Source organism: Castor canadensis, chromosome 10 (genome assembly GCF_047511655.1).
Source record: "Castor canadensis chromosome 10, mCasCan1.hap1v2, whole genome shotgun sequence".
In the NCBI taxonomy this organism is placed as follows: Eukaryota; Metazoa; Chordata; class Mammalia; order Rodentia; family Castoridae; genus Castor; species Castor canadensis.
In genome coordinates this window covers 79008241-79035108 of record NC_133395.1, presented here as the reverse complement: position 1 = coordinate 79035108, position 26868 = coordinate 79008241, and the positions used below count along the sequence as shown (strand labels likewise).

Sequence of the window (26868 nt, the reverse complement as noted above, 5' to 3'; positions counted from 1 at the left end):
AGACTTTCTGCTGCCATATGTGGCTTGACTGATGGATTGAAACAAGAATCATCCTCAAGGGATTTAAGACCCTGGTTATTACGCTCTTTTCAGCATATGGTGGCTATACTTGCCCATTTACAGTTACTACCAGGCATGGGAATACCAATAAATACCCCCCAGTGGATCTGAGTACCTAATATATTTCTCTGCTCTCATTATGTAGCAGCATCCTCCACCAACTTTTGATGACTCACTTGTTGGTCTTCTGGCATAGGAGCCCACAATCACCAGAAAGTGGCAATAGCTACAAGTGTAGTGGGACTCTCACTGTACCCTCTGATGGAAACACCCCACCTCTGGAGATAAAGACTTCTAGTCTAGTAAAACCTAAAGTTGCAGAGAGGAACCACAAATTCTTCAAATGCATCACTGGGTTCACACCACTCTTACTTATTCCTCAATCTCAGGTGCCATGTATTCTCCTATGTGGGGATACAGCACTATATGGCCATTGGCCAAGGGAGTTAACCACAAAGATGTTATTTCCAAGGTGGAGTCTCAGATAAGTTTTTAACAGAGCATTTCTCCACTCTATCAATTTGGTAGCTTCGAAGTGGTATGGTATGCCCAGTGGATACTCAAGTACTTACCACCACACCTTGTTGCTGAAAATTTAAGTCCCTTGATCTGATCAGGGACTGATCAGATATAATATAAGTATTATAGGAGATCCTGTGTCAAAATATCAGACAGTCTCTGAGTCATTGGGTAGTGCCTCTGGCTGAGGCACTGTGGGCAGGAAAGGCAAACCTGTACTCAGAAAACATGTCAAACTGTTACTCTTTCCAGGTTGGGAAGGGGTCAATATAACTGATGTGCCACCCAGTGGCTGTTTGGCCTCATTGACAGTATAGTGATGGTCTTGGCAGTTGACAGGAAAATAGCAGCAGCAGCAGCAGCAGGTATATCAGTTTTTGAGAGAATTCAAGCTGTTGGGCCCATTCACATCCTCTATCTCTGCCACCATGGCTACTCCATCCACAAGACCAGTGGGCAAGAATTAGGATAGTCATACACGTGGGCTTCCTGACACTTGCTTAGTCATCCCATCTACTGGTTGGTTAACGTCTCTTCTGCAGTGGAAAATCTTTAACAGAAAATCTTTAACGTGCTATAAAACATCTCACACTATGTGCCTCCTTCCACCAGTGTGCCCATCTGCCTATTCCTCAGCCTTTCCCACATCTTATTTCTTCCTAATCTCTGACCAACAAGCTAGACTAACATTTGCCATTGTCCATGAGTACACCCTTACTCTGGCCACTTCCTTCTACAAACAAAATTAATGAAAGTCTGAAGCTCTGCCAATTGGGAGGATTTCTCTTCTGTATTTCAGAACCAACCCTAAGTGGGGCAAACATGCAGCAGCAGCTATTTCCAGTTCACAGCCATACCAAGCTGAGTCATCTGTAACCCAAACATGGATTTGTTTCTTTCTTTGTCAACCGGTCATGAGGAACTACCCTGGAGGTCATAACTATGAGCTGAAGGCAAGGGATTAGTACAACAGTAGTAGGTAACATTGGGGTCTCAGTCACCTGTTTGTGCATCTAGCACATGTGCGATCTGGACTTGTTTGGTCATAATTGCAGACATACTGGAGTCCTTACAGTGAATTGTCACTACACCTGCCTGACACAATAAATCTAACAGACTCAACTGATGATCACTTGGTATCTCATCCCATGGTTGGACACTCAGTTTTTAACGGGTATCATGACAGAATCTGTTTTTTGAGTGGCGTAAAATTTTCTCAGAAAATGGCACAACCTCTTTCCAGTGCCCTTTGGTCTGTCCTGTGATTTACTTACTGGAGCTTGCCAGAAGTACCACATTGCATCTTTCTCTAGTACCAGGGATCTGCTGATTCATATGGCCCAAGTGGCAGTGCTGCCAGTACCTGGTACATACAGTTTACTGTCCTGGGCTTCACAAAAAGCCAGAGTTTTCCAAGTCACTAGATAAATGTATTGCTGAGCACTGTGAACATGCTGCCTCCCAAGCCCAAGGAGGCCTACCAAACATTTTCCTTAATGATAGTAATGCAAGATACAAGAGCATGTTTTGTACTCTGGAGAGAATGTTCCAGAATGCCAGACCACTGGACCCTTAAAAACTTCACTAGCAGGGCGCTGGTGGCCTATACCTATAATCCTAACTACTCAGGAGGCAGAGACCAGGAGGATCACGGTTTGAAGCTAGCCTGGACAAATAGTTTTCGAGACCCAATCTCAAAAAATCCATCACAAAAAAAAGGGCTGGTGGAGTGGCTCAAGGTGTAGGCCCTGAGTTCAAGCCCCAGTACTGAAAAAAAAAACTGATGTGGCAGTTCCCTAAATCTTGGTAACTTTATCTCCCACTCTCTAGAGCATATGTATCTTAGCAAGGCATACAGTGCTTGACAATTCTGGCTCCTAAAGTCCAATTAATATGGTGACATCAATATAGCAGACCAATGCAATGACCTTCTGGAGGTCTAGATTATTCAAAGCCCTTTGGATTATTAAGATAGAGAACAGAATAATTAACGTTGCTCTGGAGTAGGGTGTACCATGTCCATGCCATGTGGGTACAAACTACTTCTGATTCCCCTTCCTGGTGGATATAGAAAAAAAAAAAAAAACACTGAAATCCCACTCCCACACAAATCTGTCCATTTGAGAAATTTTCAAGTTTGCCCTTTCCATTTTAACTTTTTAAATGGATGTATACATACAAAAAAGCAAATAACTTTTGAGTGCAACAAATGTTATACTGACAAAGGAAACTGACATGATATCCCATGCTACCACCAACCCAATAAAGACATAGAACATTCTCAACATTCCAGAGTACTTCCTGTCCTGCTGCTACTCAGTCAGTACATTCTAGTGATAACCATCATTATGAGATGTCACCATAGATTATTTTTCCTGACTTTTTACTTCATGAAAATGTAAGTATACATTATGTATTCTTTTGTGTCTGGATTCTTTCATTCAGAGTATGTCTGTATTTATTCACTTTCACTACTGTATTCTATTGCATTTCATAACTGTTTGCCAGTTCTATTGATGATGGATATTTGTTGTCTGTTTCATCTATTTCTAATAATCTACTATGAACATTTCTGAGCATGTGATTTGTTGGGAAAAAAACAAAACATACATATGCAAATCAATAGCTGTATACATCTACCAAGGCTATACTAACATACTCAAGTACATATACAAAATCTGGCAAGGCAGCTACAACAGAGCCAATATTTGGTTAAGCTCATGGTAGTCTGTTGTCACACACCATGATCCACCCAGTTTTTGCAAGGGTTAGACTGGTGAATTAAATAGGTTTATGACAAGGAGTACTATACCTATATTCCTTATGGCTTTGAAGATGGTGGTAATCTATCATTCCAGCCTGCAATAGGGGTTTTGATTTACTGTCTTGTTGGGGGAGAGTTTTAAGGACTTCTACTTGTACTTTCATACTGAAATAGCCCTTGCTTCACAGCCCAAGGAATCAATTTGAGGATCCTTTTAGCTGCCAAGTATTTGCATTCTTTAGGGAAATAATCAGCAGTTGGATCAACGGACTCATTGGATCTGCTTTAAATGAACTTGGGCCAAAACTCCAGTTATTACCTGACTTTCATACAGTCCTTGCTCATAATAATGAAGCTTGTTTTTCAGTTGATTGATTCTGAGTCTGGAAAATGACTCAGCTAATCATGAGATCATGACTTTCCACCTGACCTTAGCTTTCTGATAACCCATGATTAATTATGAGTTATCTTCTATTCATGTACATTTGGCACTGTTCTTTCTGGATGCCCATCTCTCATCTTTCTAGAAGTACCATATTCTATTAGTCCTCTTCATATGGCCTTAAAGGTGAGTCCCCTGGCTAATATTCTGACCTGGCTGCCCAATGCAGTTCGGTTGTAATGGCTAAGTGCCTCTGATGGTTAATTGCTCTCACCTGGCCTCTTTGGCCTGCTCTAATCCCCATTACTATCAGAAAGCCTGCCTCTGTGAATGGCTCTCATCATCAGCTTCAGCTGCAGAGAACAGCTTCTCATTGATGCCAATACTCCTTTACCTATGAATTTCTTTCCTCAGGACCTCTTGAAGAAAGTAATCCCTGGAGGACTTTTGATCCTCCCTGGAAGTCCATTCTGACATGTTCTCTTCCCTGATTCTTTTGATCCTGTGTTGGTCAATTCTCTGTTGCTGTGACAAAATTCCTGAAAAAAATCAACTTGTAAGTGGAAAAGATTTATTCCATTTTATGGTTTTGGAGTTTTCATTCCATGGTCACTTGGTCCCATTGTCTTTGGCCTGTGGTAAGGCGGCACATCCAGGTAGGGAGCATATGGGAGAGGAAACTGCTCACCTCATGCAGGAAAGAAACAGAGAGAGAAAGGTAGGAGTCAGAATCCCTTCAAGGCCATGTCCCCAATGACCTAATGATCTTCCATGAGGCCCCACCTTTTAATGGTCCCACCACCTTCCACATTGTCATGCAAAAGACCAAGTTCCAGCACATGAGCCCATGAGGGACAAACCCCCTTGAATAATAGCACTAGGGAAAAGAAGGTGTTATATTCTCAAAAGGGAAGAGGATTACTTCTACACACCCATTGGTTCAGGGGAATACGGGGGTTCAAACACAGTATCTACCCAGCAGTAAGATATCTTCATTACAGAGCTGAGGGTCCCACTCTTTTCCTTACCAAGCTGTGCCCTTTAGGCCTGGGAGATCTGCATTGACAGAGTGTTCAGTCTTAACCTTTCCTGGCTTTCAGCCTCCAAAGATAATCATCTCTTCCCTGTATGCATTCAACAGAGGTCAAAAGTTACCAAGTTGTACTCAGACCTATGAAAAACAGCCTTGGAAAAGATAAAGTTGAAAGCATATCTATTTTACTAAAAGAGGTAACAGAACAGGGATGGACAAGTTTATGCAAAGATCAATGTCACTGAAAAGGGAAACCTTATGAGGACCCTCCATGTTGTAGATTCCATAGCAGATTCAGAGAAGCAAGTAGGGTAAAGCATCTCACAGGAGTTCAGAAAGAATTGTGAACTGTTAATGGAGTGGGCAGAAGAAGAAAAATGCTTGAAGGGACGATGGATGGCTCTTGTATAAGTAGCAAATGAGAGCAAGGAAGGGCCTGTCTTAAACATGAAAGACAATATCTAGAAGAGACTAGAGTGAACTAGGCTGGAAAAGAGAAGAATAGGAGATAAAAACATAAAGCTGCAAGTGCTGGAGAATTAAGAAAAAAAGAACAAAAATGAGTTATCATACTGTTATGATACTGATTGTGAATAAGTGCCATTCAAGATGTCGTTTTTTAATGAATCCTTGTTGCTTATTTCAAGAGAAGTCACTGAGTCTAAAGGCTCTAGGGTAGACTGGTCAAAACTCTTCCAAGGAAGTATTGTCATTATCATTATAATTAGATATGATTTGGTAGAACACTTGTTTATGCCAGGCCCTCCCTGCACTGAACTCATTAACTGTAACCTCGATAACCCTCACAACAATCCTACAATCTTGGAAAATTCCTATGTAACTAATGTGAAAACTAAAGTTATGTAACTTGCACAAGATCCCACAAATTATAAATGGAAAGCCTGACACATTCTTAAATTTTAGCTTTCAGGGCCAAGTGGCTTAGAAAAATAAATATATTCTAATCTACTTTTTTTTCTTCTTGTGGGCCACTATAGATAGATTGTGTGACTCGATCAGACTACTGTAAAATTCAAACATGAAATTTAAGATCAGAAATAAATTGCCAGTGTGGTGGCACATACTTGTAATCCCAGCACTTGGGAGACAGAGGCAGAAGGCTCTGAGTTCAAGGCCAGCCTGGGCCACGTAGTGAAATCCTGTCTGAAACAAACAGAAGATATATAAGCTTATAATCTCATTAAAGTAATGTTACTATGCAATAGTTCTCAACTAATACATAGCACATTTCATGAATTAATTCCAATAAGCATCGTTTATAAAATAGAAGGCCTATTCTACAGAGTAGCATGGCAGTTCCCAGGTTAGTGCAAATATACAAATTTAATCTGTAGTGTATCTAAATTATTAATTGTCCAAATATGGGTTTTATTTTCTGGGATTAAGGGTGTATACTATGAGGAAAGTATTGTGGGGAGGAGTGAGACAAAGGAGGGAAAGTAGAAGAAAAGAAGGATTTTCCGACTGTCAGCTAGAAATGGCATTCTTAGCTACAAACTGGCTGTGTTCCCAAAGCTTGTAAATTGCTTGTTGGAACCCAAAAGTCATTTTGTTAAAAAAAAATAATAAAGGTACGTAATTCAGTTGACATTTATTTTATTTGACCCCTTACTGTCCTTGCTGTTAGGTCTTTTCATTTTCCTTTTTTGGGGTTTTTTTGGTGTTGCTATTTGTGTGGCCTTGAGAAAATTACTTAGATCCTATATACCTCAGTTTCTTTATCTATAAAATGAGGCTAACCATAGTACCTACCTAGTCCTGAGGATAAAATGAGTTAATGCCTTGCACATAAGAAATACTCAACACACAATAGCTATTACTATTACTCTTATCCTTATATATATATAATATATATATTATATATATATAATATGTATATATATATAGGTTGGTGTTTTCATCTGTTTTGTATTGTCATAACAGAACACCTGGTGCTGGATACTTATAAACAAAAGAGGTTTATTTACCTCATAATTTTGGAGGCTGAAAGTCCAAGATGGTATGGCCCCCAGCCTCTAGCCATTCAGTCACTAGCAAGGGCCTCCCTGAACACATTACAACATTTCAGACTGCTAAGGTTTAGATCTTGAATGTCCCCTAAAGGACCACATGTTAAAGACTTGGTCCCAGGGTATTACTATTGGAAGGCAGTGAAACCATTCAGAGGCAGGGCCTTGTGGGAGAGGTCAACCAATCATAGACTGAAACCTCCAAACTGGTGAACCCAAATAAACCTTTTCTCTTTATGAGTTGATTACCTCAGGCATTTTGTTATATTGATGGAAAGCTAACTAACATAGAAAGAAACAGAAAGCGAGCTGGCCATATGCAGAATGGGCTAAGTGCATGGGGTTGGTAAAAATTTATAACAACCTGAGCTCTTCTGAGAACTCACACTGTTGAACCAACATTAATCCCTTCTGGGGGAGGGCAGTGCCCTCATGACCTAATTATTTCCACAAGGCTCCACCTTTAAAAGAGTCTACAACCTCAATGCTGTCACACTGGGGACTAACTTTCTAGCACATGGATCTTTGGGGGACACACTCAAACCATAGCAATTGGCTAACACCCTCCCCCAAGGCAGAATTTAGAGGAAGATTCATGTTAAATTACTTATTTAGGAAGTGTTCCCTGGACGAGCCAGTAAGGGAACAGGAAAACGGAACCAAGAAGGAAAAGTACTAAGAAAGGGTACAATCTCCCCTATGACTCAAAGCCAGAGGGTACACAGAAGTCAGTATTGTCCCAATAAGGGACCATAAGAGCTAGAGAATTAATACTTTTACTTATAGTCATTATGTTAAGATGGTGGTGGCTTAATTCCCAGGCACTTCATTTTTTTTTTTAATGTGAAAAGTAAAGTGTGTTCTGGTAGTCTCAGGGAAGCCCCATAAAGAAATAAAGAAATCTGGCCAGGTGGTGAGATGCCTATAGTCCCAGATACTAGGAGATAGAGATCAGGAGAACTGTGGTTCTAGGCCAACACAGGCAAAAAAGTTCACAAGACCCCATCTCAATGGGAAAAAGCTGGGTGTAATGGTACATGCCTGTCATCCAGCTATGGTGGGAAGCATAAAATAGGATGATGGTCCAGGCTGGCCTGAGCAAAAAGTGAGACCCTAGCTCAAAAATAACCAGAGAAAAAAGGACTAGAGGTGTGGCTCAAGTGGTAGAGCACTTGCTTAGCAAGTATGAAACCCCAGTCCCACAAAAAAAAATCTGAAAAGATAGGTCACAGCACTGATGACATCTGTTACCTCACCATCACCACCACCTCCCATAAAACACAAAAATGGCATAATGTGTGAAAGACATTGTGGTAGTTTCTGTAGAAAAACACCTGTGTCCCTGGCCTTCTACACCTTGCAATCCTGTTAAAGAGACAGGATAAACCCATGGAGACAAAAGAAATGTAAGCTAAGTGCCAAGTAAATGTAAACAAGGTGCATGCCATAGGAGTGTATCGGCATTGGACAGGAAGGAAAGATTCTGGTAATACCTGACTTGGATTTCAAAGAGTAGGTAGGATTTAGATAAATAAATAAGAAAGGGGGAGCATTGATGGGGAAAGCAGTGGGATGGTGAATGCTGTCAATAAACTTACTCTATTGTAGTGGTTCTGAACTCTGAAAGCACATTAGAATCACCAGGGGGCTTTAAACATCCCAATGTCTTCTTATAACTGGATCATTTTCATCAGGATTGCTGGTTTCAGTTCTTATATTTAAGTCTTTAGTCCATTTTGAGTTAATATTTGTGCATAGGATAAGACTAGGGTCCAATTTCATCCTTGTGCATGTGGATATGCAGTTTCCCCAGCACCATTTATTGAAGAGACTTTCCTTTCCTCATGTGTATTTTTGGTGCCCTTGCCAAAGATTAGTTGACCATAGATGTGTGGGTTTATTTCTGAACTCTCTATTCTGTCTCATATGTCTGTGTGTGCTTGTTTCATGCCAGTACTATAACTGGATTTATTACCATAACATTTTAATATAGTTGAAATCAGCTTTACTGTGATGTTTTCAGCTTTGTTCTTTTTCGTTATGATTGCTTTGGTGGTTCAAGATCTTTTTTTGTGGTACTGCAGTTTGAACTCAGGGCCTTACACCTGTAAATACATTGAACTTTAATCTCTCTAGCCCCCTCTATTACATTCCTTATGCTTTTCCCCCTACCCTGTACTGTTCAACAGCTTTCAGTGCATTTTGTTGTATCTTGTTCCTACACAGATGTGGTATATTTCAATGTTATTCACTATCATTCTCTTCTCCTTTTCTTCCTTCCCTGGTCTCTTCAAATAATCCCACTGTTGGAGACATATTCTGTGTATATATGTATATATGATAATGCTTTTATTTGTATTTGGCTCAATTTTCCACATATGAGAAAAAACATGTGACTTTTGTTTTTCTGAACCTGGGTTACTTCACTTAATATGATAATCTCCAGTTCCATCCATTTACCTGTAAACAACACAATTTCATTCTTTTTTATGAATGAATAATATTCCAGTGTGTGTGTGTGTGTGTGCATGCACAATTTTCTTCATCCATTCATCAGTTGTAGGACATCTGGGCTGTTTCCATAGCTTGGCTATTGTGAATAATACTGCAGTAAAAACGGGTGTGAAGTGTCTTTATTGTATCCTAACTTATATTTGTTCAAATATATGTCAAGGAGTGGTATTGCTGGATCATGTGGTAGTTCTATTTTTAGTTTAGTTTTTTTTTTTTTTTTTTTTTTTGCAGCACAGGGTTTAAACTCGGGGCCTCACACTTGCTATGCAGGTGCTCTTACCACGTGAAACCATTCTATAAACCCTACTTTTAGTTTTTGAAGAACCTCCATACTGTTTTCCATAGTAGTTGTATTAATTTACATTCCCACCAACAATGTATAAGGGTTCCTTTTTCCCAGATCCTCGCCAACATTTGTTGTTGCTTGTATTCTTTTTTTTTTTTTCTTGGCAGTACTGGAGTTTGAACTCAGGGTCTCAAGCTTGCTAGGTTTGCTAAGCAGGCACTATACCAGTTGAGGCACTCCACCAGCCCTATTTTTGTATTAATTTATTTTTTTTAAATAGGTTCTCTCAAAACTATTTGCCTAGGACTGACTTTGAACTGTGATCCTCCTGATCTCTGTCTCTGGAGTAGGAAGGATTTCTGGCTTTTGTTTGCATTCTCGACAGCCATTTTAATAGGAGCAAAGTGAAATCTTAATTTGGTTTTGATTTTCATTTCCTTAATGGCCAGGGAGGTTGAGCATTTGGTGGGACTTGGGTTTTAACTCAGGGCTTTGTGCTTATAAAGCAGGAACTCTACTGGTTGAGCCACACCTCCAGTCTGGGTTATTGATTTTTTAACTTCCTTTTCAAATTGCCTGTGGTTAGCATAGAAAAATGAATGATTTTGTATGTTGTTTTTGTAAGATCTGAAATACAAAACCAGAAGAAAACAGAGGGAAAATACTCCTTGACATTGGTCTAGCACAAGTATCAAAAATGAAAATAGATAAATGCAATTTTATCCATCTAAAAAGCTTCTTACTGCAAAGGAAACAATCAAAATGAAAAGCTAATCCACAAAATGGAAGAAAATATGTACAGACCATATATCTAACAAGGGGTTAATATCTAAAATATATAAGGAATTCATACAAAACAAGCAAACAAAAAACCAAATAACCTTATTTTAAAATGGACAAAGGAGTCAAATAGACATTTTTCTAAAGAAGACATAAAAATGGTTAACAAATGTGTGAAAGATGCCCAATATCAATCCTAAGGGAAATGCCAATCAAAACCACAGACGGCAGGCTGATGATCTAGAGTTGAAGAAGGCCTTCACAGAGAGAGCTTCAAACTAACACACTCTACAGAAGGTAAAGCATGAAGACATAAAGACTGAATAGCTAAACAGAACAAAAAGCATGCCTGTCTTACAGATACAGATTATGATTTTGGTAGGTAAGGCTAACATGTATTAAAATGTAGGAAGAATGTTTATTCCTCAATCCAAGAAGGCAATTCACAATCAGCTGTTACGAGAAATGGGAAATAACAGAAGAAAAACATTTCAGAACTAGAACAGAAAAAAATATTACCTGCAGAAGAGCATTAAGGAAGCTGAGGACAACATCCAGGAGATGCTGATAAAGGAAAGGCACACTAGGTGCTTCTAAGGGAAAGCCCTTCTTCTGAGCCCTCCCATCCTGGTCAGGGCAGAGAGCCCTACACAGTGTAACAGCCTCCCATTGCCCTGGTTGGCATTTTATCTGGATGGCCTCGCAACCCTACATTTTCTACATCATTCTGAACCTATTTCCAGTCCCAATCCTGTATATTTTTACCCTGGCTCTGCCTACCACCCCCACACAGAACACTCCTCTCTCTAGGGGTGAGCTATGAATTTCCAGAAGAGGGAAGATTGAACCAGAGAAGATAGGAAAGCTCCCCGTTAACTTGCCACAAAGTATGCTAGTTAGATCAATGAAAGTCTTCGGTCCTGCTCTTCTAAGACTGCTTTTCTTGAGCCAAAGGATGAAAGGAGAGTGTAAGAGAGGCAAGGGCCACCTGATCTCAGCTCCTATTCTCTCATGTTAAAAGTTTTCCATCCTTGAGGAGTGGTTCTTGACCTTTTCCTTTTCTGGTCTTTTGACTAGGCCTTGCTCCTTTCTATGTCTCCAGGTATTATACAAATGAGGAGAAAAAAAAAAAGATTTAAGTTCACAGCTGAAGTGAACAGCATAGTGATTCCTCTGTGGTAACAGGCCTCAAGATTCTTTTCCCTGCTTCCTCACAGACATTTGAAAAGGAAATTCAAGAGTGAGCAGCACTTCCAAGACTGTTTCATTGCTTAATGTCATAAGACAGACACTACAATCTTAAGGCCTCCTAGAGGCTTCAGGACAGTGATGTGCTAGAGCTGGCTTGTCCTATGTTCAGGAAAGCTGATTATTCAGTTCTCAGGAATTTTATTGCAAGCCAGTTGCTAAAACAGCCATTATTAAAAATAAAATTATGTAAACTCACACATTATATTAAAAACCAGGATTAAAAAAACCCACAATATCTTGTCTCATTTGTTAGAATGCCTATTATCAAAGACAAAAAATAACAAGTGTGAATAAGAGTATGGAGAAAAAGGAACCCTTATACACTGTTGGTGGGAATGTAAACTGGTGTAGTCATTGTGGAAACTCCTCAAAAAATTAAAAATAAATTTACCGTATAATCTAGAAATTCCATTTCCACCTCCAAGAAATGGAAGTCAGTGTCTTGAAGTGATATCTGCATTATTCACAAATACCAAAGAAATGGAAGCAAACTAAGTTTCACCAATGGATAAATGGTATAGATACAATCTATATCTATATTGATATCAATATCTATGTCTATTCAGTAGAATATTCAGCCATAAAAATGAAGGAAATCTTGTGACAACAGGATAAATCTGGTAGATATTAGATTAAGTGAAATAAGCCATATATAGAAGGACAAATACTGTTTGATCTAAATATATATGAACTCCAAAAAAGTCCGAGCAAAGTGGTGATTGCAGGGCTGGCTTATGGGGGAAATGGAAAGATGTCAGTCAAAAGACACAAACTTCGAACTATAAAATGAAGTTCTGAGGATTTAAGGTAAAACAGGATGTGTGAATTAATTTATGTTAATCACTGCACATCTTGAATATATACAATTTTGTCAGTTAAATATTTTTAAATTAGAAAATAACAAGGAAAAAAGTTTTTTGGGAAGATTTCCCAGGTAATTCCAATGGACACCTAAAACTAGTTAGGAGCTATATTGGAGATGTAAAAGAGTTCATATTGCAGAAAACTTAGTTATGTGGAGCTAATTGTTTTAATCTAATTTAACATTTCTAGTATAAGCGCCTTAAAGTATTTTCATAAGTCAGGCCTACATAACTACAGGACTTAGAATAGTAGATGAAGTAGTTTGAATTTTATACTGTAGGCAGAGAAAGATCATGTAGGGTCATTGAAAAGTTTTGAGCAGAGGAATGATGTAAATAAAACAACATTTTAAAATTTAAACAGGATGCAGAGTTTCAGAGCAAGAAGGACAATATCTGATGGAACTTGACCTTGAATGGTGGGGGGTGGGAGGGAAGGGCTACTAAGAAAGAAAGTTCCAGAGTTTCTGGGCATGGGGTTGCATGGAAACAAAGAGCCTCTAGTATCAAATATCAGGTGGTTGCAGAGGTGACCTAACCATGTTTATACATGATAAGAAGAAAGCTATGTGACTCACAGGAAAGATCCACATTTGTGCTGGAACCAGGCAGAAAAGACTTGGCTTTCCTGGTGACTGGACTTGACTAACACAGTCAAACTAGATGGAAAGTGAAACAACTGAAAGAAGACAGAAAAATACATTAAGCCTTGAAAATGAACACAAAAGTAAATTGTTTTCCTATAGATTATTAACACCCTTTGTAGCAAAACACAATTTGAGCTGAAAAATAGAAAATGATTATATTTAACAGGTGTTCATTAGAGGAAAAAAGACAGGATTACAGCACTGAATATCAATTTAAAGAGGTAACGTCTTAATTCTTACAGATCATCCAGTAGAATTCATCATCAATATGACTGAAAGATTACAGTTGGTTATTCCTTTCACAGACACAATAATGGGAATCTCTTAATAAAGAAAATAAGCAACCATTTTTAATCTATTACTTGTATTATTACGTCAACTGACCTTAGTAGGCATTTGATAAAAATGTCTTTCTGTGGATATTAAGGATACAAGCAATGAGTGTAGGTATTTATTTTTTAAATTATCTTGCAAAAAATTAAATGAAAACTTTCAAACTAGTGTGATATGTTAAGAGGGAAATCCTGTTCTCATTTCACTCCTTACCCAGCTTAAATGTCACGGTCTGTCATTTACTACTCTCCTGCCAGTAATCCTAACCTCCCTTCCCCCATTTTCCTTTCACACCCAGCTGGCAAGGCCTCAACTCTGAATAAATCCAGTATCTGTCTTTGCCCAGCCTCCACCTGGACTGTTGAGTGCTAGTGATGAAAATCGCACAACAGGGCAGATGGATATTGATATGAATGCATGGCTGCACCTGCAAAAGGGCCCTATATATATATTGGCTATAAGTCCTGTGGTGATTTCCTATCATCTATCTCTCCTGTTCTATCCAAGGATGGTCTGAAGCCTGCAGTCTTTTTAGATATGCAATCATTGCTTTCTTTTTTCCATTCCTTCCCTTCATTCACAGCAGGTGAACTTTTCTACTACTTTACAGAGAAAATGAAAGCCATCTGAAAAGAAACTGCTTCAACTTTTAGTAGATCTACAGATTTATGTGACTCTATCCTGGGGTAGATTAAAAACCATGCCATGATATCTTTTGCCTCCTACCATCCAGAAGTGGTTATTTATCCATTATTTGAATCTAGGTTGGTCTTGTGACTTGCTTTAACCAACAGGATGTGATGGGAGTGATGTGTGAGAACCACAGCCATGTCTCAAAAGACCTTTCTGCTTTCACCTTTGACCTTTTATAGTGTACCCACATGATGTAAGGAAGCTTGAGCTTGATTGCTGAATAAGGAAAGACCTGTGCACAAAGAGGTCCAGGCAAAATCCAGCCCCAAAGCCAGAGACATGCACACTAAGTCATTTTAGACTTTCCAACCTTCAGTCTAGCCACTGCCTGTAGCTACATGAGCTATGTCTGGTGACACAAGCAGGATAAATGGGTGAAACCCAAACAACTTCTGGAATCATGAGAAAGAATAAGTCATTCTTGTTTTATACCATTACATTTTGGGGTTGTTTGTAGGGCAGGAATAGATAACAATTTCTATCCTTTTCTCTGTATTGCCTGTTAATGAAGGATGAGATGCAGCTCTTGATCATGGCAATCCTTCCACCATGCTCTGGGGTCATTCCTTCTTGCTATTTTAGAGATATGGAGCTATAATCCTCAATCTCTCCCTTGTAACTGGTTCCATTTAATCTCCAATGAAATGTCTCTAAGTCTCCGCTTGTTTATGTTTCCTTCACCACCATGTCCACCTCCAATGATACCTCCCTCTTTGACACTGAATTATATGCTTCAGTTTTTATCTTGCATCTGCCTTCAGAGCAAATATTGTGAATGAGAAGAATAATATAAATAGCTAACAAACACAGAATATTTACTGAGTGCTAGGCACAATTCTAAATAGTTTACCTATATTATTAACCCTCTAAACCCTCACAATGATATCCTGAGGTAATTACTAATATTACCCCATTTTCAAAGATAAGAAAACTGAGACACCCAGAAACAAAACAGCTAACCTTCTTCAGGTGGGGGCAGGTCTGAGTATAGACAGAGATCACATATTGGTACAAAGGCAGTTCTCCTAACTGCTTTACTAGTAATTTATCAACACTCCTTTTTCTATTTTCTTGCTTTGAGCCCACTCTTTAAGCTGATGCAGACTGACTTTGACCCTCATTTCACATCACAAATCAATGCTTCTGTCAGTGTTAAAAATCACCTGTGAATCAATAAATAAAATAAAATAAAAATTCTTAAAGGGAAAGAAGTTGGTTCTTAAAAAAATCTTAAGATACTACAATGGTTTGTAACTCTCCAAAGTACCACAGTACATAAACAGGCAAATTACCTATGGCATTAACACTTCATGGGGAGTTGGAATACAAGGAGAAGAAGAATGTTCCTTAAGGTGAAATGATTTTGAAAGAGGTTCAGAATCACTGTATAAATATAACACTTTTGTCTTTATCTCGTTTGACTTCTTGGTAGTATTCAGTATTATGAACCATCCCTTCTTTTCAAAACATGCTCTTACTTTGGCTTTTGTAACAACTTATAGCTTGATTTCCCAAATAGCCCTCTGGCCTCCTCCTCTGTTTCCCCTTCCTCCCTGTTGTTTGATCACTAAGAACACACTTTGTAATCAACTCTTGCAGCTGCTAATTTCTAAATTCTTAACTCCATCCCTGATCTTTCCTTTGAGCTTTAGACACCCACACTCACTTGATCACTTAAGTATCTTCTCTTAGATTGCTGAGGCATCTCACATTTGACCTCTCCAAAATGGAGCTCATTTTTTCTCTTAAGCTTGTTCCTCTCAAAATCTTCCCCATTTCACCAATCCAGTAAGTGGCATCACCCTTAGGAGTTGTCTTCATTCTTTTTTTTCCTTTACTTCCCATTCAATTGATCAGCAAGTCCTATCTGTTTATATCACCACATCCATCCATCCATCCATTTCCTTCCTTCCTTCCTTCTATCCTCCCTTCCTCTCTCTCTCTCTTCCTTCCTTGTCTCCTTCTTTCCTTCCTCCCTCCCTCCTTTCCTGCCTTCCTTCCTTTTCTGCCTTGCCCCTGGTAATCTATTCTTCACATAGCATCTAGGATATCATTTTTTCTTTAAAAAATTTAAATTTCATACATAATAATTTAACATTTGTGGGATTCAGTGTGACAATTTTATATATGTATAAAGTGTATAATGATTGAATTAAGGTAACATTAGCATTTCCACTACTTTCAACATTTATCGTTTATGTTTAATATCTTCAAGCTCCTGTTTTCTAACTCCTTATAAAATACAAGGTAAATTATTGTAAACTGAAGTCACTCTCCCGTGGTATTACCTACAAGTTCCCTACCCCATCACCCTCATCCTTCCTGACAAAGGAGCTCTCATATTCTTATATTTCCCTGTTTCTGCTGCCATACTTGGTTGGATCAGGATGGGCTCGATCCAGCTGAACCATAGTTCTTCCTCGGATTTTCAGAACTAGAATTGGGAAATGGAATCATTTCTCTGACAAATGTTATTTGATGAAAAATTCAGCAACTGTTAGCAGTCACGTTTGCAGTTGTGTGGAGGAAACGAGTCCACAAGAGCCAATGATACTCACATGATGATCGGGAGAAAAGTATGTGATTTTTCAAAGTGTTATTTTGGTTCTGGCCATTTCTAAGGTCTAAATTATAGTCTGGATGTCCATAAAGTTCATCGAGAAACATTTGGCATCAATTTAAAAAAAATTAAAAAGGCTTGAGTTTTTAATCAAACTTCTGTTTCTTAAGTATAATACCATGCCCATGGATGGGGTGGGGGACAGCGGGGAGAAATAACCCAAACAATGTATGCACATGTGAATAAATGAATTAAAAATTTTTAAAAATGGTGAAGTCACTAATTTTCTCCAAGGAAATTTATAATAGAAGACACTTTTGAATAATCATGATTATTATCATCTCCACATTGAGGTTTTGATGTAACAAATTTATTCATGAATTTCCCAAAAGTTTACCATGCATCATAACCAAGACATGATGCTACTACATATGAAATATGCAAAAATGACTCCCTATAGGAATTTACAATCTAGTAAGGGAAAGAAAAGACAAGACAAAACAGAATTTAGTGAGTACTACAGGAAAAGCGGGGGGAATGTTATGGAGGTTTTAGGTGAGAAAGATCATATTCCCTTTGGAGAGTGGGGAGCTTTAGTGGAAATGGTAACAAGCGGAAATCAAAAATTAAACAGACCTGCAAATAAGAGGTAAAACAAAATGAGAAAGTATTATCCTTCCAGCAGGCATATTGTATATCTTAAAATTATTAACTAATTGCCATGAATTTAGAACCATTTCTATAATCATAAGTGAAAATTAGTATTTTTAAAGGCAGCAGTGCAGAAGTCTGTATTCAAAATAATGACCCCTCTACTGGCGGAAAGGACAAGCCTAAGTATATAGTAGTGTGAACACTCACCATGGATTCACTTTTACTCATGTTTGTAATGTGCGTCGGTACCTTGAGACCATTGTGCAGCCCTTATTCGATTGTGAACGTCAATTGCTAGCCTGTAAGCTGTTTACAAAATAAGTAGGCTTTTTCGATAATAAAGCCCTTTAAAATCTGGAGTTCTGACGTGGCACAAAATGAGATTCTAATACAAACTAGACTCACTCATATGTAAATCTCTTTGGTCAAGTTTTTATCGTCCAAACCAGACTGTAGCGATATCGCCATAGGGGGAAAAAATGCTAAGCGACCGAAACTCGTCGCAACGTGGACTACCAGTCCCATTATGCAATGCTCCACAGTCCCATCGTGCCGTGCGGAGACGTGGAAGGAGGGGGGGCAACAGCTGCCACTGACGCATGCTGGGCCTTGTAGTCCCGACCCAGCTTCGGATGGGGCGGGTCCACGTGGTGTGTTTGGTTGCCGCCTGGGCAGTGGCTCCCCGCTCGCTTCACGCGGCCCTTGGGGTGCGGGCGCCAGAAGAGGCGGCCAGGAGCCGCAGGAGCCGGCTGGAAGAACTGCAGGAGGCAACTCGAAGCTTCGCGACGTTTTTGCGACAGGCGCGGCCGTGTTCCGAGGGAGCTTTCCCTCCTCCTCTCTCTGAGGAGGTACCGGCTGTTGTGCGGCGCTGCCTTTCTGTTGCGTGTATGGGAGAGAGTGAGTGAGTGAGTGAGTGTGAGCGTGTGTGTGAGAAAGGGTGAGGCGTGAGCCCTCGTGTGAGAGGAGCAGAGCCCACTGTGGCCGCCCCGCCGCTCCCACCGCTGCAGGAGCAGGACGCGCGGCCGGAGGGAGCCGGTGGGGACAGGGGTAGAGATACCCGCTCCCCACCCCCAGCCCTCGTCTCTCCTTCGCCCGGGGGACCTCCCCGTGCTCCCTGCTTGGCTGCTGCCCCGCTGCCCCGCTGCCCTTCCCCCGCCCCCCCGGATGTCCCCGGCGCTTCCTCGGGGCCTCCTCCTGCTCGTGTCGCATCAGTCGGGCCGGTGCTGCGGCCGGCGGGTGTAGAGCGGACGGGCTCCCGGGGGTTGCGGCTGCCGGTGCCTCCCCGGTCCCCACCCCGGCCCCTTGGCCCCTCGACCCAGCTGCCCGGCCTCGGAGGCTGTGACAATGGACTATGACTTTAAAGTGAAGCTGAGCAGCGAGCGGGAGCGGGTCGAGGACCTGTTTGAATACGAGGGCTGCAAAGTTGGTCGAGGCACTTACGGTCACGTCTACAAAGCCAAGAGGAAAGATGGGTGAGTGTGTCTGTGCGGGCGTCGCGCTGCGGCGCTCCGGCAGGCCGAGGCAGGTAGCCGGGAGCGAGCGCGGGCCTGGGGGTGCCAGGCTCCCCTCCTCCGAGCCCGCATCCGCTCCTGCCACCAGCTTGGCGAGGACTTGAGGTCCAGGGGACCCAACCCCTTAGGAAGCCTGCGTGCTGCCTCTGTTCTTAAGTGGTGGCTGTATACTTTTAGAGGATTTCAGTACTGGGCTTTTTTTTTTTAATTTTATTTTTTTGATTCGTTATAAAACGCCAGTTTTTTGGTCGATTTATTATGCTAACCTTTAAAGGATTTCCGCACCCGCCTCTGGAGTGACATTCATCAGTCTGGAAGGGAAGCTGTGGTCTTTTTCCCCTCACCAGTTTGTGATCAGTTTAGTATCAAATTTGGATTTTACTGGGGGACAGAAGGCAGCAAGTAAATGTGGTTCTGGAGAGTTCCTCATAGTGGTCATCTGCAACATACACGTAGCAGTTGTTATTTAGATGTCTTTAGCTGTGAGTTTTTACATAGAACAATGGGGGTTTTGCTTCAGGGTGGTGATGAGTGAGGAAAAAACAAGTGACAATTGGGGACTATCGTGTTCTGGCTGTTTCCCCAAAATTTAGTAGCTGGCTTTGAACTTTAAATAATCCCTTTGTTAAATATTCTCCCTTAGAAATAACTTAATTAAATTTATGACTGGCAGTGCTCTCAATTTAGTTTCTTAGTAGGCAAGTGAAGTGTTCATTTTTCCTTTGTCAGTAGATGAATGTATTGTAATATTCACAAAAGAGGCAATTCTTAGTTGGGGAGAAAATACATTTTGTTAACTCCTTGTTTTCCTCTTGTACAAATGGATGTTGTTTCTATTGTCTTTAACTCTATAGAAAATTGTTGAAAAGATTATTATATGATCTTTGGATTTCATTGGAAAACATGTAGATGTCTTTGAACATTCCTGTTCATTTGGTTAGCTGCTATTTTGTTTAAAATAATTACCTTTTTTCATAGTACAAATAAGAGGGTATGCTCAGAACTACATTAGCACTAAAAAATGAAACCATTCATAAAGGTAAAGTTCCCTCAGGGAAAAGGCCATATTTATAAATACTTTAGTATTCTGGATGCTGGAAAAGGAAGTGTATGTTTATTCAACATTTTTCTAGATTTACTAGAATATCTTTCTAAAATAACTTTAAATGGACTCTAGGAGAAAGTAATTTGGAACGTATTTCAGTGCTTTTAGGCAACAACAAAGCTGTACATATATGGGCAAAAGATAGTAAAAACTTGATACCCTGGGTGCCACATGTATTTAAAAGTACTTTTTAGCCAAATGGGTAGTCTGGTGACACTTGGAAATCAGTGTCAGGAGTTACTGCTGGCTCTATTGTTGTGTAATTAGATTTGTTATTGAGGTTTTACTCTGTAATAACATGTATTTAAAATTTTGTCTTATTAACTTACTCTGTAGTGTTTGTCAAAAGATTTAAATCATCTCCCTATCCCCCAATATTATGTAATTTGGGGCATATTCATAAAATCCCCAGCTCTGTGAGATTAGACATAGTACTTGACCAATTTGTCATCTGTTTCATAAAATTCGAGTGACTTTATATTTGATCTCTGAAAGAAACCAGTTTTTTATAAATCGCTCATTGAAGCTAATAAAATATGTGAATTTGTTTTAACTTCCTCTGTTTTCTTTAAAATCTATAATGTATCAGTTTGTAAGAGGTACTATAAAACAAATTTTTTATCTTAATCATTTCAGGAGAATTAAAAAACTTTAAAAAGCTGAATGTATAGTTATTAGTTATTTGTTGTGGCTGCAGATTAACAGTGCATTTTGGAAAAAATAATCTGTAATCCTTTGGGTTTGTTTTCCGGCAACTTTAATGATTCTGTTTATATGATCAAATGTCAAGAGAGTTTTAAAATTACTTAAAATAGTTCTTGTTTTCCAGAGGGAATGTTTTTTTGATTTGGCTTTTTTATAACCTCACTCTGGTAAAACACTACATTGTATTTATGAGGTTCTTTTGATCTTATGTCAGCGAAATGTAATTTAATGCATTTTAGTCCTGCCAAAATACAATTTGTGGCTGTTTAATCTTTCATAATAAGATGATCAAATAATTTGTTTCTCATATTGATTTACTTTTAAATTAAATTATATAGTCTGCAATTGAAGTTTCATAGTACTGTAGGAACCTCAACTGTGACACTTTCAAAAAGAATCCTGAAATTTACAATAAAGTGAAATAATGTAAATAAGTTTTGTTTATCCATATTTGAAAAGAATTTAGACCAGAAGAATTTGCTTTTTTAAATTATTAAGCTTTAGGAAGTAAAATAGCTTGATAAATCATTTCCTTGACTTAATGAATTAGTAATATTACCCGGTTAGTATACCACATTTAGGATAACATTAGCATTTTAAGAAATGTAGGGAAGGGGTGAAATACTTCATTTGAGGCATGATTACATATAAGCAAAAAGGGCCTTTTAATAGATTTTAATAGAGTTAAAATAAATGTACAATACATCTTGGAATTGATTTAGTCTCACTGTCGCCACAAATGAGCTGTAGAGTGTGTCCTTTGTGCCTGAACCCTGTAAGAGCATTCAGAAGCTGGGGGTTTCATTTTCTAAACAATTTTTTAATCCTCTTTGCAGAATTTAGGCACCCAAACTTGCTTTGAAAAAAATGGAAAAGTATAAGGAGACATAAAATTTGTTTTTTAAATTCTAGACTCAGTATAGAGTCTATGTTACTGGATATTCGTAGAATTCTAAGAAATCTATTTGGCCTGGCATGGTTCAACATGCCTGTAATCGCCAGCATTTGGAATGCTAAGGTAGGAGGGTAGAGAGTTTCAGGCCAGCTTGGAATACATAGTGAGACCTGTCTCAGAAAAAAAAGGATTGGAATAAGAATTTTATCTCTTAAAAAAAGGAAAGCAGAAGAATTCTTAATGTGTTATGGTCTGTGTTCAAAGATCAAATATGATATAATTAGGACTGTGTGTGTGTAGGTGTGTGTGAAATAAAACATTTGGGGGGACATGTTTGTAGAAAACCAGAGATTAGTTGACAGTGATAATGATAGTAGCTCAATCATTGAGTGTTTAAATACTAGGTCTTGGGGGAAGCACTTTACATTCATCACCTGTTTAATCTTTGCAAGAACAATCATTTTCCAGTTCATAGGTGTGAAAACTGAGTTTTAGAAAGAATAAGCAAATTTGTCCTATGAGTACATGGCTAATTGGACCCATGTCAGCCATTATTTGGGGAGTACCTGCTATCAACCAGTATACATATAAACATAGATGTATACTATGATTTCTGTGCAGTCAGAAAACATGGTTTTGGGGTACATTTCTGATTGGCCCTAGTTTTTTTTTTTCTTTTTTCTAATGTGCCATGAAAGTGTACATGTGGATACATGGATGTGTCTATATGTATATTCGCTCGCATACTTGTGCATCTACATATATATGTATGTGTTTATTGTACCAAACAATGAAAGGCATGTTAGGATATGAAAGCTCTATCTAGTTGGAAAAGCTCTAAGTTAGGGATCCTGGAAATCTGATTTTGAGTTCAGACTCTGCCTCAGATTTACAGTGTGACCTTGGGTAAGTCATTTGCCTTTGCAAACCTTGGTTTCCTTACTTTAAGGTAGAGGGCTTCACTAGATAATACTACTTTTCTAGTATTATGATTTGAGGAAGTAAAAATTATGAACAAAACTGTAATACCTTTGCAAGAGTAGGCAAACAACCAGTAGAACAAAAATTTTACTTTAGACAATGGTACTCATGCATTAACATTGGTTCTTATCAACTGCCAAAAAGAAGTTTGGTAGCTCCCGCAGGGGATCATCATCTACTTAACATTGTTTTATGCTATCTTATGCAGGCCTAATGCCTGCTCCCAGTACTGTGTGCCATTTATTTGGTGGCCTGCACAAGGAAGTCTTCTGATTTAATTATGCATTGGAGCTTTAACTCAGGTTTGTTTGCTTTTCAATACTGGGATTTGAACTCAAGGCCTGATACTTGCTAGGCAGGCGCCCTACCACTTGAGCCATGCCTCAGCCCTCAGTTTTAATTATTTATGATCAGAGCTTGGTTAGAATCCTTTATGTCCTCAAAAGAAATATAACAGGAATAAAGTAGCATCCTCTCACCCTTTTCCCCTCTATGTATTACTCATCCCTGTAATGAATGAATCTAAGTTCATTTTTATTTTAATGTTCTTTAGATACCAGAAATGCTAAAGATGACGTAATAAGTTACTTTCTATCATTGGACAATTTATGTGTGCAATAAGGAGTATTTTTTTTTCTTTTATTATTCATATGTGCATACAAGGCTTGGGTCATTTCTCCCCCCTGCCCCACCCCTCCCTTACCACCCACTCCGCCCCCTCCCACTCCCCCCCACCCCCTCAATACCTAGCAGAAACTATTTTGCCCTTATTTCTAATTTTGTTGTAGAGGGAGTATAAGCAATAATAGGAAGGAACAAGGGTTTTTGCTGGTTGAGATAAGGATAGCTATACAGGGCATTGACTCACATTGATTTCCAATGCGTGTGTGTTACCTTCTTGGTTAATTCTTTTTGATCTAACCTTTTCTCTAGTTCCTGTTCTCCTTTTCCTGTTGTCCTCAGTTGCTTTTAAGGTATCTGCTTTAGTTTCTGTGCATTAAGGGCAACAAATGCTAGCTAATTTTTTAGGTGTCTTACCTATCCTCACACCTCCCTTGTGTGCACTCGCTTTTATCATGTGCTCAAAGTCCAATCCCCTTGTTGTGTTTGCCCTTGATCTAATGTCCACATATGAGGGAGAACATACGATTTTTGGTCTTTTGGGACAGACTAACCTCACTCAGAATGATGTTCTCCAATTCCATCCATTTACCAGCAAATGATAACATTTTGTTCTTCATGGCTGCATAAAATTCCATTGTGTATAGATACCACATTTTCTTAATCCACTCGTCGGTGGTGGGGCATCTTGGCTGTTTCCATAACTTGGCTATTGTGAATAGTGCCACAGTAAACGTGGGTGTACGATAAGGAGTATTCTTTATAACTTCCTGAAAATGATATATAGAGAGAAGTAAAATATTTACTGTGCATTTCTTACCTGCTTGTAGTTAAGTTTATCTGCCTAGATACTCTGCACTCAGATCCATCCGTTAGGCCATTTGAGATAGAGAGAGAGGGAGAAGGGAGGGAGGGAGGGAGAATTTCTATTGCAAGAGTCGACCATAAAATACAAGCAGTCTCTGAAATCCAAATATCTGACTTAATTCCTTATGTGTGGAACTGCCATGTCACATTTTGCTTGTGGCTCTGGATAGCAAATGATTCTTCTTTGGCATCATCTCCGTGGGGAGTAGGGAACCAGGATTTTCTGTTTCTGAAGTAGTGGTGGTAACAGGAAAAGAAGTTCTTGCCACAATGCCACAGAGTTTAGGAAGAAATGGAATTTCTCTTGTTGAAGCTCTGATATGTAGAGATATGGGAGGTAGAAACAGGGTCTCTGGAATACTGGATATGACCCAGAAATTGCACTTCTAGGTATATATACCCAAGAGAACTGAAAACATGTCCAAAACAACTCACATATGAATGTTCATAACATTATTCATAATTGCCAAAGGTGGAAACTACTCAAATGTCCAACTGATGAATCGATAAACAAAATACATCCATACAATGCAATATCTGTATGTCTTTTTATATCAGAATAAATATATCCATACAATATGCTATTGCTTAAACATAAAAAAGGTATAAAGTACTGATACATGTACTACAAGGATGACTCTTGACAACATTATAGTAAGAGAGACATGAAAGGTCACATATTGTATGACTCCATTTATGTGAAATGTTCAGAACAGGGAAATAAAGTAGTAACTGTCAATCCTGGAGAGAGAAAGTAGAGTGATTGCTAATAGGTGCATGGTTTCATTGGGGATAATGAAAATGTCCAGAGTTATACGGTGGTAAGTACAAAGCCTTATGAATGTACTAAAGACCAATGAATCAAACACTTACAAAGGGTAAATCTTATATTACATACTTCAATTTTTAAAAGGGGGTTGTCAACATGTTTTTCTACTTAACACATCTGAAGAAAATGACAAACTCCATCAATAAAGGCAGTTTACTATACAACAGGGGCTGGTTTTAGACACTTGATAACTGTATTAAAGAGTGTTGAAAATCATGATATCATAGTGAAAGCTACCTTTTAAGTGATAACATCAAGAACTTTCTTGGGGTGACAAAAGATAGATAAAAATAAAAGATAGCATAGTAAACACTAAAGTAACAAAGATGATAAGCTGGTGTGAAGGAAAGCTGAAGGATAAAAGGACAGAAGGATACTCATTTTCTAGCAGCAGCTAAGAACAGAAAAAAGTAATAAAGCAACATTGAGAACTAAATTCAATAGTGAAAGGCACACAAGAAAGATGATGCCAACTACAGGGAACTGGCATACATACTTCCCAAATAACAAACGTGTTATATTTTAAATGTTTGCAAAGCAGAATTCTGAACTCAAAATAATTTTTGAAATAGCCTATAACTCTCTCCAGGATTGACAGTCACTACTTTATTTATTTATTCTGATATAAAAAGACATACAGATACTACATTGTATGGATGTATTTTGTTTATCGATTCATCAGTTGGACGTTTGAGTAGTTTCCACCTTTGGCAATCATGAATAATGTTATGAACATTCATGTGTGAGTTGTTTTGGACATGTTTTCAGTTCTCTTGGAGAACTAGAAAGTGCAATTTCTGGGTCACATTCAAGCAACTAGAGCGACTTTTGAGTGACTTTATGTTTACTATGATTTCAGACCAAGATTTTTGTTCTTTGTGTACAAGACTTTACTAGCCTGTCTTATTCTAGGATGATGTTTATACTATAATATGTTGTGGTGATTCTGAAATACAAATTCATGCAATTCCTCCTATATCAAATCAGACCAGTCCAACCTTTATCTTAGGCAATACCTAGTTTTGGAAAAAAAATTTCACTCAGCTGAAATAGGCTCTAACATTAAGCCTCAAAAGTCTTAACTATTTTGTTTTAACATACAACTCTAATATTCCCTCTTCATTTATTACCTCACAAAAACATAGTTTGTTCCTCATTGACATATTATGTAACTGCAGTGTATATGTGGTTAATGTTCATATGTCCTTTGGGTCTTTCTGGTGAATGTTTATGGGTTAGAGATTATAGATTTCCTTTAGGACAATGATTATGTTCCCTCACCTGCTAGCACATTGCCACACAGTGACAGGAATTCATATTTGTGTACTTGAAATTTATATTTGAAAACCTTCTAATCTTGCTGAAATTAAGAACTTAAGACATATTATAGGAGAGTAGAAAGGTAATACCTTCTGAAAACATCAAGGGAAACAAAGTTTGATGGGTTGACTGTAACAATACCCTGAGCAGCACATGAGCAAAGCCAAAGGCAGAGGCAAACATTTTTAATTGGTTAAATCCAAAGATGTTCTAAGTTCTTGAAAATTGAACCACTATAAATAATAAAATACTTTTGTAATATATCTTGCAAATGAATCTGTTTAAATGGGGCTCAAGCTTGTATTTCTAAAACTAAAGAAAATAAAATTTGGTTTATATAGCATGATTATTTCATATTTGTTAAGAATAAAAGAATTGTTTAGGTTAACTACTACTCAGCATAACTCAGTTACTCATCTCTTTAAACAAGCTCTGTAAAATCGATAACTTTATTATAGCCTGTGAATTCTAACCACTCATCATCCTATGAATGAAGAGGAAGTCTGTACATTATGATGTAGGGCCTTCACTGTGTGCTTTTGTATACCTGAATTTATAGGTTGTCCAGATAACAAAAAGGACTTAATAAAAAAGAAATCTTGTCAAATAGTGTTATTATGTTTTATACTAATAAGTCATATTTTGGGGAGATAGAGAGTAGATAC

General features: G+C 38.6%; 1 protein-coding gene and 1 long non-coding RNA gene across 5 annotated transcripts in view; one reads left to right on the top strand and one right to left on the bottom strand.

The window, feature by feature from the left end:
- Positions 1-3683: 3683 nt before the first annotated feature.
- Positions 3684-18030, bottom strand: LOC141411490 (uncharacterized). 2 transcript variants are annotated; one of them, XR_012436280.1, is made up of 4 exons: positions 17577-18030; positions 13061-13161; positions 4754-4849; positions 3684-4413 (listed from the first exon to the last, which is right to left on the bottom strand). It is a non-coding gene; the product is annotated as an uncharacterized lncRNA (long non-coding RNA). The 2 variants fall into 2 exon arrangements; XR_012436281.1 differs by having other exon boundaries at positions 3684-4405.
- The window catches only part of Cdk8 (cyclin dependent kinase 8), a 121208-nt gene continuing 112353 nt past the window's right edge, over positions 18014-26868 (top strand). For 2 of the 3 annotated variants that reach the window (XM_020156146.2, XM_020156136.2), the window contains exon 1: positions 18126-18841. In XM_020156146.2, coding sequence (XP_020011735.1) covers positions 18714-18841 — 128 coding nt within the window. In that variant the 5' untranslated portion in view covers positions 18126-18713. Of the gene's footprint in view, positions 18842-26868 lie in introns of all 3 variants that reach the window. The other variant, XM_074043652.1, reaches the window with a different exon arrangement.